The 15,609-nt window shown below is 39.3% G+C and overlaps 1 protein-coding gene across 4 annotated transcripts in view; it reads left to right on the top strand.

The window, feature by feature from the left end:
• The window catches only part of LOC143041767 (E3 ubiquitin-protein ligase AMFR-like), a 339,879-nt gene that overhangs the window by 301,511 nt on the left and 22,759 nt on the right, over window positions 1-15,609 (top strand). The window contains exon 10 of one of the 4 annotated variants that reach the window (XM_076213799.1): window positions 783-906. The exons of the other annotated variants lie outside the window; for them this stretch is intronic. Coding sequence (XP_076069914.1) covers window positions 783-906 — 124 coding nt within the window. The remainder of the gene's footprint in view (window positions 1-782; window positions 907-15,609) is intronic. 4 annotated transcript variants of the gene reach the window in all.

The following is a 15,609-nucleotide window of genomic DNA, read 5'->3' as shown; positions in this document are numbered from 1 at the left end:
TGTGCATGTGATTGTTATGTCGTCTGCGTAGGAAGAGATTTGTATTTCTGAGGTGTCTGGCGTGGGTAAGTCATGCATGTATAGATTAAATAATGTGGGGGATAGAACCGAGCCCTGTGGTACTCCGTTCTTAATGTTTCTGATGTGCGATGATTGGCCATTATATGACACATGAGCATTCCTGCCTGCCAGATAATTGGCCAGCCATCTTTTGGTGTTATTGTGCATGTCTGTGTTATATATTTTATTTGTTAGGTTGTGGCGGGGGATAGCATCAAAAGCTTTACTAATGTCCAATGTTATAAGAAGTGTTCTGTGGTGGGGCCTATCTGAATTGATGCCATCTAAAATTCTTTGTGTGAGGTTTGTCAGAAGAGTGTTTGTGGAGTGTAGTGGCCTAAAACCGTGTTGTGAGTCAGCAAGGGGAATATATGGTGTGACAAGTTTAAGTATTAGGCGTTCAATGACTTTAGAGGGGGTGCAGAGAAGTGTGATTGGGCGGTGCGATGTTGGGATTGTTGGGTCTTTGTTCGGTTTTGGAATGGTGATTATTTTACCATGCTTCCAGATGTCGGGTATTGTGTTGTGTGAATAGCTGTAGTTTGCAATGTTTGTGAGTGCGTGTATACCTTGTGGTCCAATGTGTTTTAGGTGTATGTTGCTTATGTTATCAGGGCCACAGGCAGATGAGTGCTTGAGACTATGTAATATGAGGCTTGTTGATATGTGTGTGTTAAAGTCTTTGATGTGTGACTTACTATTGTACTGTGTTGCTATTTCAGTGGATCTTGTGATGCTAATGGTGTTGGGGGAGGAGGACGCTTCAGCAAATCTCCACATGAAAGAGAACAAATGTTGGCACAACGTAAAAATAGTCTCTTCAGCGCTGCACGTAAAAGATTCCTGGCAAGAAAAAATGAAGAATCTTTGGTTGGATTTAATTAGTATATCAATTAGCATAAAGATATGTGTAATGAATTAACCCCCTTTTTCTACAACTAGAGGAGGGTGGTCTGTGTTTAGCATCTTCATAAAAAATAGTGTCAACATTTGACACAACTAAGGGCTGTGTCCTCTCTCTCTCTCTCTCTCTCTCTCTCTCTCTCTCTCTGTCTTCTCTCCCTCTTCTCTTCTCTCTCTCTCTCTCTTTTCTAGCACAAAGGAGATTGTCTGCATCCTGTGAAGATGAGTTCTTCTCATCCTGTAATATTTTGCCAGGTTATAAAAATGTAGACTCGCCAAAGTATGTATGTTTCTTCAAAATATTTTATGTAATGTGATTCTCATATGATAGAAATTATGCAGAAAATTCCAAGGTAATGTATGAATTGTAGAAGTATTCATATCCATGACATAAACTTCCTCTCATTTGGATTTATATTTTTATCTGTGGCTATCCATAGGAGTCCAATTATATCTGGGTATAAAGTGTTGGCTTAATTCTCCCTACACTACTTATTCCTACTTATTCCTGTATTGTGGATGCCACAAGGCTTTTTTGCTCATCTCTGTAAGACCACTTTAGTAAGAAAGCTGTTAAACATTGAGTACTCACTTATGGCATCAAGATTAAGGGTGAGACAGAGGTTTTTTATCAATCAGTCCATGGTGACCCACTGCCTCCAAGTAACCAGCAGTGGTCACCAGTTTGGTCAGCATATCTCTCAAAGAAGTTATATTGTGTTGTCTGGGTAGGGTGAAAGTGGGCAGTATAAGATGAGGTATTCTTTGTCTTCTGTGTGGTGATTGCATCTGGGGGAAGTTGAGACTGTGGTCAGACCTATGTGATTGTGCAGTAAAACTTCAATGATCAAACTTTTGGGAAAATCCAGATAAGGTCTTAGCTAGTTTTAAAGTTCAAAGATTGTCCATTTTATTCCCTAAGATTAACATACATAATTTCATTACTATCTTACAATAAACTTTCAGTTCAAATAAAATCTATTCCTGCTAGATTAGAAATTGTGTCAGTAGTGAGGTAAGAATCATAGTGGAGATATGTTGGAGTTGTATTTAGAAAGGGAGTTGAAGATAACAGACTCAATGTTTAAAAACTGGGCCAAGCATAAGTACACATGGGAAAGGATGGAGGAAGGAAGGGTGGATGATATGACATTAATGGAATATGGACATCAATGGACCAGTTAAAAAAAAAAGCACACTACCCATACATCTATAACCTACACCTATTCCACACAAAACATCCACACAGAAATAAAAGTTCACAGAGTGTGTAAAAGTCATGAGAAGAGTGAGAAACAAGTACTTTAGGCCATTGCAAAAAGATCTAGACACCATTTTTGCTTGGAGCCAAGAATAGTTTGGGAGTGTTGTTGAAAGAACCTGTCAACTGACAGACATACCAGCATGACTGTGGGAGAGACAAATGGACTGCTGCAGAAGATTAAAGTGGCTTTTCACTGTGTGGATGAAGAGATGATGAAAAAACTCATTGAAACCCTGATCCATCCAAGACTGGAATGTGTGTCAATTGGATGTCCTCCACACAGAGTGAAGGATATTAGCAAGATTGAGAGAATACAAAGGGGAACAACCAAACTGGTTCCCAGCATGGCAGATAAGCCATATGAGGAGAGACTAAAAACACCGGGTCAACTTTGAAAAATCAAAGAGAAAGTGGTGATATGATTAGAGTATTCATGTTACTAAAGGGGATAGACTACATTGACAGAAACGATCACTTGATTAAAGATAGGAGGATCATGAGAACAATTTAAGGAAGGTTATATGTGTAAAGGATGTTAACAGTTTTTTGTATAAATGCATAAATACTTGGAATAGCATAGGCGATATAACCCAAGCTGGAACAATATAGGAATTAAAATCGGTTTAGGGCATTGTTACTTGCGGCAAAGGTCGAGGGGATGGTGGTTCGAATCCTGCCACTGGCGAAGTTGAACCAAGGGCATGGTTCATTAAATTCCACACCACAAAGCCCTCTGTGAGGAACACTGTCCTAGCCTTCTGGTAGGGGGGAGTTTGTGATGTTAAACCATATCATCATCATTCAAGAATATAGACCAAGTTGGAACTACACTGTACATGAATTTGAGGCTAGGTATGATATATCAGAGAGTAAGAAATGGGACCCAGCAAGCATTGCTCCTTAACTGTATATTACTTATCTGTTGAGAAGGCAAGGGATAGGGGTTAGTGGAGGATGGTTGTATATGGATGATATTTTGATGCAGCCAGAAGGGATTTCTCCTATCTTCTTAATTTTCAGCATAAAGGGACAGGGAGGGGGTGGTTCACCATGTAAGCAAAGCAGCCCTGCTGTGTCTTGATACATTACTTCTGACCTGCGCAGTGGGCAGGAGACAGGGCTGACCTTTCATCCATGAGGAGCAAAGATAAGAGGGAAATAAAGTTGGTGGATAGGAATGAAATGGGTGGGAGTGGGTGCATGCCTTGATTTGGCTACCTCCCTTGTTAGGGGGAAGAAGCCATTGGTATATACATAATGAAGTTAATGTTAATACATACATACTCAGATTACTAAACAAGGCCTTCAAGACAGACCACCAAACTCGATACTATAACAAGAACCCCCAGACATCAGCCCCACAAAGAAAATCTTCCCACCTCTGACAAGAACCACACTGGCGCACCTGTGCACCTGTGCTCAGGACATCATCCGGCAATACCAACACAGAATGACACAGCATTACTAACACAGAATAACCTGGCCACAGACACAAACTGCCCCAGTTGGAACCACCACACAGAGGAGACAGAACACCTTATATTACAATACCCCACACTAACAGTTCCCAGATAACAACACAATATCTCTTTTTTAGATGACTTATAGTTCCACCTGGAGGCTGCAGGTCTTCTGCAGGAGAGAATAGGGGTAGTTGATTGATAGTGGACTATGTTGTGTCAGATAATTTTTTGGCAGGAAGGAAATTGAGATTAGAGGAAATGCTGAAGAGGAAAAGTGTGGGAGGTAAAGAGGTGCTGAGAGTAAACACATTGAATGAGAAGGAAAAGAAGAAAAGCATTTCATGAGAAGCTGAAAGAAGCGTGGGAGTTGGTGAGGAATAAAGGGGAAGTAGAAGTAGAAGAATGAGTATGTTTCAAGGAGGAAGTGTGCAAAGGTGGTATGTGAGATGAGGTAGATGGGAGTGAACAAAATTTTTTTAATGAATGGTGGGATGGAGGTAGTGGTAGAAGAGAAGATGTGAGCATATACTCGTAAAGATTGATTGTGAGGTAGAACAAGGGAAGCATATGAGAGGTTCAAGAAAAAGAAAAGAGAAGTAAAACATCAGGGGAGGGCAGATATTAGCCGGGATAGGAGTTTAACAGATTATTTTTGAGATAAAAATAAAAATTGGAAGGAAATTGAGAGAATGAAGGGAGGTTAGTCAGGTAGAAAGGTAAAGGTAAAGGATGCAGATGGAAGTGAATATAGATTAAGGGGAAGATGAGTACAGCATTTTAGAAAATTGTAGAATGTGGAGGCTAGAGAGGATATTGATTGTGGCTGTGGGAGTTGCATTTCTTCTTTTCTTTGTCTATTTCTTGCCCCTCTTGTATCTCTTTCAGAGTTTCTTTTGCAAAATTTCTTTATCTTTTTCTCATAGGTATCTAGCTACATTATGTTTTTCTTTGATACCATAAACTACTATGCACTTTTTTTTATCCACTGTCTCTGACCCAATTCACTTTCACCTTAATTACTTTAATAGCTGTTTCTTTTTCATTGTCTTCCACTTATTGCTGGAGGGAGTGAACATGAGGGGACGTCCTAGGATGAGGTGGATGGATGGGGTGAAGGGGGCTTTGGGGAAGAGGGGAATGTCTGTTGAGGAAGGATGGGAGAGGACAGAAGACAGGGGTGAATGGAGAATGGTTGTATATGGATGATGTTGTGATGCATGAGGTGGAATGGGCAGGGGGATGGGGGGTGAGGTAGTATGTGTGACCAAAATTTGACACAGCCCAAAGAGATTTCTCACCGTCTTCTCCTTTTATGCATGGGGGGGGGGGGGTCGCCGATTTAATGAAGCGGCCTTGCTGTGGATGTGCTGTGTCTTGTGACACAGCTTCTGACCCAGGTCAGTGGACAAGGTGCAGGGATGACCCGTCATCCGGGAGGTGCTAAAATAAGAGGGAGGGTGGAGGGATGTGGAGTGTATTCAGGGATGGAATGGGTGAGAATGATTTTATGCCTTTTCCTTTTTGGCTACCTCCCTTGTAAGGGGGAAAAAGCCTTGGTATATGTATGTATGTTTCACTTTCCATTGATTTTTAATTTCTTGGAGAGAGATCTTTTATTGTTTCTCGCACTTTCTCAGTCACCGCTTGTATTTGTTCTTTTCTATTTTCAAAGCTTCATTTTTATTTGTATCTTCATTTTTCATTTTTCATTCTCACTTCTGATGGTGCTTGTGAAATATTGTGTGGAGGGTGTGTAGTGTTTAGGACTCCTATGAATTACTTGTAGTTATGAGTTTCTACATGTCCAGAATATCAAGGCCTTGAATTTTGAGTTCTTTTTGATGGAAGGATTGGGCCATTTTATTGTACCATAGGATTTATTTATTTATTTATTTTATTTGTTTTTTGTTTTGTTTTTCCCCATACTGATGATTTCTAGGGTGAAGTTTTCATTCTGTTATTTTGGGGGCCATTATTCCAGTTTGTTTAAATATACTTGGTGTTCTTTGCTGCCATTTTGTATTTACTGTGCTGGGTTGATGTACATAAGAGAAAATTTAGAAAATTGGTTTTCAGTTCTGGTTCTGGATTTGGTATATTGCTCATAGGGAAATTGAAGAGTAAGGCTTGTATTGCACCTTGAATGATTTCATTGAGTAATCTTTTTGTACCTGATATTTGTTTTAGGTTACTTTTCACTGTTTTCCTGCTATAAAGTTGGTTAACCACTTCTTGTCATTGATTTTTTTAGATAACCCTCTGGTAGGGGGAAAAGAATACTGCCAGCAAGGATTCCCACTTGAGTTGTAAAAGGCAACAAAAATGGAACAGGGATAGAACTAGGCATCCTTCTCCCTGGAGCCCCAAAGGGGACATTCCTAAATATAGCAAAGGCATAAGAGGGTCTGGGAGGAGTTTTCCAACCAGAACCCTAAGATTTGGGTCTTTTAATGTGTGTGGATGTGGTATAGATGAGATAAAAGGGAAGAGATAGGCAGTATGTTTGTGAGAAGAGAGATGGATGTGTTGGCATTGAGTGAAATTCAAGTTCAAAGGGAGGGGTAATTTTGAGTTTTGGAATATAGTTGGGAGGGTCTTGGGAGTGAAGAGAGGACAAGGGAGAGAAGGGGTGGTTATAGTAGTAAATGAAGAGATAGGTAAACATGTGGTGGAGTGGAAGGTTTTTTCAAGATTAATATGGGTGAAGGTGAAACTGGGGAGATGTGGGTTTTTGTAAGTGCATATGGGCCTAGTAGTAAGAAGAGTTTAGAAGAAGGGAAGCTTTTTGGATAGATTTAAATGAGTATATAGAGGGTTTAAGGAGAAATGTCATTGTAGTGGTATTGGGAGACCTTAATGAGTAGGAAAATGGTTGGGAAGTGTGGAGTTCCAGGAAGAAATTGTAGTGGAGTTGATGGTGGAGATGTGTCTAAAAAAAGAGCTGATGATAGCAAATACAGTGTTTAGGAAGAAGTCAAGCATAAGTACACATGAGAGAGGGATGTGGATGGAAGGGTGGTAGAGTGTTAATGGACTATATGGTGGTAACCAGGAGAATAGTAGGAAGAGTTTTGGATGTACACGTTCTAAGGGGAGAGTGAGGGAATATCAGATCAATTTGTAAGTTGAGAATGGAGGATAGAAGGAGGAAGAGAAAAAGGCAGAAGATAGGGATGTGCTTAAAGTAAACTGCTTAAATGAGAAAGAAAAGGAGTACAAGAAGAAGCTGAGAGAGGAGTGGAAGGGACTGAAGAATAGAGTAGAAATAGGAGTGGAGGAGGAATGGGGATAGTTCAAGGAGGGAGTCACAAGGTGTGCAAAAATGGTGTGTAGAACAAGGAGGATAGGAGGAAATAGAAGGAAGGGTAGTGAGTGGTGGGATGATGAAGCAAAGAAGGTTGTGGAAGAGAAGAAGCAAGCATTCACAGATTAGTTCCAAAATAGGACAAGTGAATTATATGAGAGGTAGAAAAGAGAAGTAAAGCATAAGATAAAGGAGGCAAAGAAGAGAGCAGATGAGAAATGAGAAGAGTATGACAGAAATTTTTGGAAGTAATAAAAATATATTTTGGAAAGAAATTAAGAGAGGAAGAGGAGGTGAATCAGGTAGAGAAGAAAAGGTTAAAAGTGCAAATGGAGAAATGATAATGGGAGAGATGGCAGTAAGAGGAAGATGGGCAGAGTATTTTAGGGAGTTGCTAAATGTGAAGAAGGCTAGGGAGGGAAAGGTAGTTGCAGTGGGAAGCACTAAGAAAATGACTGTGATGAGTGAAGAAAATGGAGGAGAAATAAGAAAACATGATGTGAAGGCAGTTGTTAAGGTGATGAGAGCAGGTAAGGCACCTGGGTTGGATGGTGTTATGCAGAATGTCTATAAAGGGGAGGGACAGTGATGGTGGACTGGCTGGTTCGGTTATTTAATGATTGTTTAAAAGAGGGTAAAGTGCCTGCATAGTTCCACTTTACAAGGTAAAAGGGGACAAGTGTAAGTGTAGTAGTTTCAGAGGGATCAATTTGTTGAGTGTAGTTGGGAAGGCTTATGGGAGGGTCTTGATTACTTGATTAGGAGAGGAACAGAGCAGGGTTGCCGTTTCGTAGAATTTTGTACCAAAACATAGAAAAATAGCGGCATGTGGCAACTGCACGAGGAAATTTTTTCTATATCAGTAGGCTGTTCAAAACATTTAAAAACGCATGCTGCTGTTTAAAAAAAACACTTGACTAGTTATCAAATAATAAATGGTACATCAAAATATGACTTTTATTGGTAATTATGTTAATTATAATATATTGTACCCCAAAAGATACGTTTTTATGGTGTAGAAAAAATTCTACGCTCAAGTTTCAGCTTTCTTTTTGCGATAATATATATCTTTTTTTATATTTTACTGAATATGTTAGGGCATGGGGTTCTTATATACATTCAAGAATAAAAAACTAGAACCAACATTTTGTCAAAGTTTGACAAGTATATCTTGCTATGAAAGTGTCTGCACACGCCTGAGAAAAATGTATGCCCCGGTATGGCAACACTCCCATTCTACACGGTAGTGTAGAAAACACGGCATCCCTGGAACAGAGTAATTGGTGAAGAGTGGGTTTAGGACAGGTAGGAGTTATGTGGATCAGGTTTTTGTGGTAAGGCAGATATATGAGAAAGCTTTAGGAAAAGGTAAGGATTCTTTTCTGGGATGATGTTGTGATGCATGAGGTGGGGGATGGGGGTTGAGGGAATATGTGTGAGAAAAATTTGATGCAGCCCGAAAGTATTTCTCCCTGTCTTCTCCTTTTCTGCATGGGGGGGTTCGCCGATTTAATGAAGCGGCCTTGCTGTGGATGTGCTGTGTCTTGCGACACTGCTTCTGACCCAGGGCAGTGGGTAAGATGCAGGGATGACCCGTCATCCAGGAGGTGCCAAGATAAGAGGGTAGAGGGGAGTGGAGTGTGATAGGGATGGAATGGGTGGGGTGGTGTTTATGCCTTTGTTTTTTGGCTACCTCCCATATAAGGGGGAAAAAAGCCTTTGGTATATGTATGTTATGGATTTAGAAATGACTTATGACAGGGTAGACAGAAAGGCACTGTGGGAGGTATTTCAGATGTTTGGGATAGGAGAAAAGCTTTTAAGAACAATCGAGTTTTTGAGAGTAGTAGAGCCAGTGTTGAGAATCAGAAATGGAGAGAGTGAGTAGCTTGAGGTAAAGGTGGGACTTCACCAGGGATGTGTTATGTTGCCCTGGCTGTTCAATTTATACATGGATGGGGTGGTGGGTAGAGTGCCAGAGGACTGGAGTGCCTGTATAGTCCACTTTAGAAGGGAAAGTGGAAGTGTAGTAGTTTCAGAGGGATAAACTTGATGAGTGTAGTTGGGAAGGTTTTGATTGAGAGGATTAGAAGAGGAACAGAGGGAGTAATTGGTGAGTAGTGGGTTTAGGACATGCAGAGGTTATGTGGATCAGATTTTTGTGCTAAGGCAGATATGTGAGAAAGCTTTAGGAAAAGGTAAGGATATTTTTTGGGCCTTTATGGATTTAGAAAAGGCTTATGACAAGGTAGACAGGAAGGCACTGTGGGAGGTATTGCAGATGAATGGGATAGGAGGGAAAGCTTTTAAGAACAGTCAAGAGTTTTTATAAGAGTAATAGAGCCAGTGTGAATCAGAAATAGAGAGAGTTAGTGGTTTGGGGGTAAAGGTGGGACTTCAGGGATGTGTTATGTTGCCCTGGCTGTTCAATTTATACATGGATGGGGTGGTGCGAAAGGTAAACACAAGGGTAATGGGTCAGGGATTGGAGATGGTTTAAGATAATAGAGAAAAGTTGGAGATAAGCCAGTTGTTGTTTGCTATGAGACTGTACTTGTGGCAGAATTAAAGGTATTAAGGAAGTTAGTGACAGAGTTTGGGAAGGTGTGCAAAAGAAGGAAGTTGAAGATAAATGTGGGTAAATGTAAGGTGATGAGATGTACAAGGGAAGAATGTGGCAGCAAACTGGAAGTGAATATTAAGGGAGAGAGACCGGAGGAAGTGGATAGTTTTAGATACTTGGGTGCAAATGTGACAAGAAAGGAGTGGTGGAGGAGGTAGAATGTAGATTGAGAGAAGCAAGTAAGTGCCTTTGGGGATTAAAAAGTGTAATGAGAAAGAGACATTTGGGAATGGATGGTAAGAGGAGATTGTATGAGTGAGTGATTGTGCTGACTGCACTGTATGGGGCAGAAACATGGAACATAAGAGAGGAAGAGTTTGAATGTGTTTGAGATGAGGTGCCTGAGAAGTATGATAGAGGTCACTAGGCTGGATAAGTGAGAAATGAGGTGAGGAGGAGAACAGGGGTGAAAAGGGAGTTGGGAGATAGGGTTGATGAAAAAGTATTGGGATGGTTTGGACTCATGTAAAGAATGAGTGAAGAAAGATTAGTAAAAGAGGTGAGGAAGGCAGAGGTGGAGTGAACATGAGGGGACAATCTAGGATGAGATGGATGGATGGGGTAAAGGGGGAATTGGGAAAGAGGAGAATGTTTGTTGAGGAAGGATGGGAGAAGACAGAAGATAGGGGCGAATGGAGAATAGTTGTGTATGAATGATGCTGTTATACATGTAAAGGAGTGGGTGGGGGATGGGGGTGAAGGAGTATGTGTGAAAAATAATTTGATGTAGCCTGAAGGGATTTCTCCCTGTCTTTTCTTTTTCTGCATGAGGAGATGGGGAAAGGGGGTTGCCAAGTAAATGAAGCGGCCTTGCTATGGATGTGTTGTTTCTTGCAACACTGCTTGTGACCCAGTGGGCGAGATGCAGGAATGATCTCTCATCCAGGTGTCAAGATAGGGGGGGTGAATGCAAGTGGAGTATGTGAGGACAGAATGGATGGGAGGTTTTTTTTTTTCCTCCCTACTGCTCTTGTATATGTGTCTGGGGACCTTGTCAAAAGCCTTGTTTACATATATATGGCACATATTGGAACCACAATTTTTTTTATTTCAGAACTTGCATAATTTTTGTGAGCAGTGTTGTTAGAATCCCTCCTTGAATCCATATTGGTTGGGGAGTGAAATAATAGTAAGAGACTTGGCTGCTGCCCCCACGCTTTAATCAACTCAAACACCAATAGACCTGAAAATATTTTACAGAATGTAACTTGCATAATATAACAGAATAACAGAATATACGTGAAGTCAGAAAATATTACAGTTTATATAATATTTCTTATATATCATTTACTAAACATACAGAACTCATCATATGAGTAGACACAACATAATATAAGACATCTACACAATGATTGAATAAGTAGGGGAAAGGAATTAACATACATAAAGAGTTATGACTGGTACTCCGACTGTTCCCAAACTGACTATGACAACGTAGCCAGACAGTTTTGTCAATTGTTTACAGGGTATGACACGCAGGTAAATAAATTGTGCAGAGTATGAAAAAGTCCAGTGACAAAATATAACATTCTTCCCTCCTAAAAAAGAAAACAAAGTTCCCCGTAAATTATCAATCCCATTCAGATCTGTCCAGAAAAAGAAAAAGAACTTAGAAACGAAGCCAATAAAAAAAAAAAAGAGAGAGAGACCTGAAACTGAAAAAAACTATTTTTTTTGGAGAGTGGTGGACCTGAGGCTGAGAAAATGGTATATAAGGAAAAAGGAAACAAAGAAGACAGAAAAAGATGAGGAGAAAGGAAATTGAAAATAGCATATACCAATATAGATGGAATAACTTCAGGAATGAATGAATTAAATGATTACCTGGCCTTAGAAAAACCAGACATAATGGGAATAGTGGAAACTGAATTAAAGTGTACTCCACCACCCAACACTGTGGGACAAGGTTTATACAACTGCTGGACAAAGAACAGAAAGGATAAACAGGGTGACTAATAAAGATTTAGATGTAACAAAAATAACTGAAGGAGAAAATAATGTAGAATCAATTATGATACAAGAGTAGAAAATTTGTAGTGGTGTATGTGCCCCCCAAAACAAAGTCCTGGACAGAAAATGATCATTCCAAAATATTAGAAGATACAAAATACGAATTAACTAATATACTGAAGGACAGAGGAAATACAGTGATTATGGGTGACTTTTATTCAAAAGAAATGTTTTGGGAGGAAATGACAGTGAAGGGTGGAGAGGAACTCTGGGGCAACATCCTGCTCGACATGACCATTGAATACACAATGACTCAGTGGATAAGGGAAAACACCAGATACAGAGGTAGTGAAGAACCATCAAGTCTGGACTTAATACTTACGACAGAGCCTGAAATTGTCTATAAAATTTATTACAAAACTGCGATAGGAAAGAGTGACCATGTACTAATATAATTTGAGTTGAAAGAGCAAATGGAACAAAGCAGAAATGATAAACATAGAATAGGAAGACTAATGTACAACAAAAATTTTGAGAAACTAAAAAAAAAATTCTTTTGCAATGCGAACTGGGAAAAATTCCTAAATGAAGAAACAGGGATGAAAGAGAAATGGAATATATTAAAAGAAATTTACAATGAGGGAGTAAATAAATACATACCACAACAAAAGATGGAAAGAACATACAAAAAAGCTGGTACAACAAAAGGTGTAGTGAGGTTAAGGATAAAAGATACAAAGCTTGGAAGAAATGTAAAAGAGACAAGAAAACAAGCAAATGGCAAATGTACATCAAATGAAGAAATGAGCATGTAAAGATATGCAGAGATGAAAAGAGAATCTATGAAGAACAAACAAGAAATAGAAAAGCTGCTCCAAGGTAAACATGAATATACAGAACTGGAAATGGCTGAAATTATGAACAACCATTTCAAATCGGTATTCACAATAGAAAACTCACCTAACTGTGAGGAAATAGAGATAGATCCCCCTCAATGAAAGAAATACCGTATTTTCCGGCTTAAAATGCGCATCGGTTTATAATGCGCACCCATGCACTTCGCTATCTCAGTACACAGATAGCGCGCACCGACGTATAACGCGCATGCCCGATCGCCATCTAGCGAGAGAATCGAGAACCAATTTTAGTTCCACATCTCAACGCTCCGTGGCGCTAGGCTTGGCAAAGATGGCATACCCTCGGTATTTATATAATGTGAACGAGGTTACATGGAGAAGTATTTTTCATTGGCTAGAGCCACCGCTGGGAAATCTGTTGATTTGTCACTAAATTAAGTGTCACTTTAGGCGTCAATCAGGACACAACTAAGAAAAATCGGAACTACATGTACCGGTATATGACTCATGTTGTGCATTGGTCCCTTATTACTTTGTAGCTTGAATAGTTTGTAGGAAATATGATCTAAAAAAGTTTATTGAAAGTAAAATATACAGAAAAATTTAGGGATTTTTACAGAAAATGTTCAATTTATATCTTGAGGAAATAATTCGTCTTTACCATTTTTATTTAATACTGAAACAAACTACAGACTGTTTCGTTTTAGCTTTGAACCTGCAATGACAGTGGTGAAATAGGACATTCTCTCATCAAGGTGACGTTTAGTTAATATAACTCCCGAAAGAGGGTGTTGTAGTCAGGTGTTTGACACGAGTTTATGAACGGCCGCAACGGAATTTGTACCATACCTAAAGTGAAGCAACAAAGCCAACATAAAAATTCAAACTAGGATGCTGTGAACATGGGCAAATATCATGAATAATGATCATGTTTCATGGTGTTTAAGCCTATTTAAACATGAAAAATAAGATTTGATAGATACCTACCTATACCAAATATTTATATACGGTAGCCCATGCTACTGTATTCTTTCATGTCACCATGGCTGTTCTTCTTGTTCTCACGGAACGTCACGGAGAAGTGTGCCGTCCCGACTTTGTGACGGCCAACATCGTTACGTTGTTGTGAAAAAAATTACACACACGGCCGCAGAATTTTTATCGTAGGCCGTAGATAATGCGCACCACCGGATAATGCGCACCCCCCATATATAGGCCCTTCCAACGGAAAAAAGTCGCGCACTATACGCCGGAAAATACGGTAATTGTAACACAAAAGGAAATCAGCGACCAAATCAAAACCCTTGATATCAGAAAATCACGTGGTACAGACGCAATTGCAAATTGGATACTGAAAGAATGTATGGAAGAATTAACAGACAAAATATACACTATAATTAAATTCTCACTTAAAGAAGGAAAAGTGCCACAGGACTGGAAGAAGGGAAATATTGTACCAATTTATAAGGGAGGAAACAAGGAAGACCCATCAAATTACAGACCGGTCTCCCTGACAAGCACAGTAGCAAAAATTTGCAAAAAGGTTGTCAAAAATAGATGGGTTAAACATTTGGAAGAAAAAACTATACTGAAACCAAATAAATTTGGATTCAGACAAGGAAGATCATGTACAACAAATGATCTCCTTCTACTCAAGATTAATAGACATAATACAAGAGAGAGATGGTTGGGCAGACTGTGCCTTTCTGGACCTACAAAAGGCATTTGATAAGGTACCACACAATAAACTAATAAGATAGAATCAATAGGTGGCATCAAAGGAAAATTATTGGAATGGATGAAAGACTTCCTGACTGGGAGAAAAATGAGAGTAGTAATTAGAGACAAATTCTCAAATTGGTAAGAAATAAGTGGTGTCCTGTAGGGATCAGTACTGGCCCCGATCATGTTTGCTATATACATAATGACATGGACAAAGGAGTAGAGTGTTGTATGAATTTCTTTGCAGACAACGTAAAAATACTAAAGAAAGTAAAAACGGAGGATTGCAACTCATTACAACAAGACTTGGACAAGATCTGGAAATGGACTCAAAAGTGGGAAATTAATTTCAATATCAAGAAATATAGTATAATGGAATTTGGAAAAAGCAAAAACAGAATATCGAGAGACTATAAAATTGGTGAAGAAGAGGTAAAAAAAGTAAACTCTGAAAAAGACCTTGGAGTGATGATCAGCAAAGACATAATACTGGATAAGCATATTAATAGAATAGCCGGAGAAACCTATAATTTATTGAGGTCAATAAAAGTGGCATTTGCCTATTTGGATATAGAAATGATAAAAAAAAAAATTTAACTACACTAATAAGACCAAAACTCGAGTACACAGCAACACTATGGACACCCAGTACCAAAAAGGATATAAAGAAGTTAGAAAGAATACAAAGAGCCACAACAAAGCTCTGGAACAAAGAAGGGGAAGAGGAGACTTACTAACTGTAGAATTATAAAAGGAATGGAAATCTTAGATAAGAATGACTTATTGAAATGGGACAATGGAAAAACAAGAGGACACACAAAAAAGAAAGAAAATGATAATTACAGAAGAGATCTAAAAAAAAAAGCTTCCCACACAGAGTGATAGATACTTGGAACAAATTGGACAAAGAAACAGTGTGCAAACACTATTCAAGATTTTAAGAAAAACTTGATGCTGAGAGATACAAAGACAGGTCACCACAAGCATAGCTCTCTTCCCGTATAATACAACTAGGTAAATACATACTAGAGGTGTTGATGCACTTGTCTCTGTGTCAGCTTCTTGGTGAGGTTGTGTTCTCTGGAACATCTAGGAGTGTTGCTGTAGGTATAGCCTCTGGTGACAATGTAGAAGAGGATGATTCCTGATTTCCAGCAGGGGAGTATTTGACCTGGTTCTTGGGAGAAGTCAAGTCATGAACAGAAACTGTCGACTCCTGTCCATCCTGATGTCTAATATTACCATAAGTTGGATTAACATCCAGCAGTACGACTTCATCAACCAGAGGTTCGTTTTTGTTTGTTCAAACAAATCTTGTCAATAATACTTGACCTAGTGTCATGAGCCATGAGGGTAGAGAGCTTCCAGAAGAAGAGCAATGTGGAAAACCAAAGAAATGTTTGTGTGGTGTGACATTTGTAGATGTAGACAGAAGGAATACAAGAGAGTGCAGTACATCAGTA

The sequence above is a fragment of the Oratosquilla oratoria genome, chromosome 32 (assembly GCF_046742065.1).
Source record: "Oratosquilla oratoria isolate Oo_2021 chromosome 32, ASM4674206v1, whole genome shotgun sequence".
In the NCBI taxonomy this organism is placed as follows: Eukaryota; Metazoa; Arthropoda; class Malacostraca; order Stomatopoda; family Squillidae; genus Oratosquilla; species Oratosquilla oratoria.
Note: the sequence above shows the minus strand (reverse complement) of the source record. Positions and strands in the feature narration are given on the sequence as shown.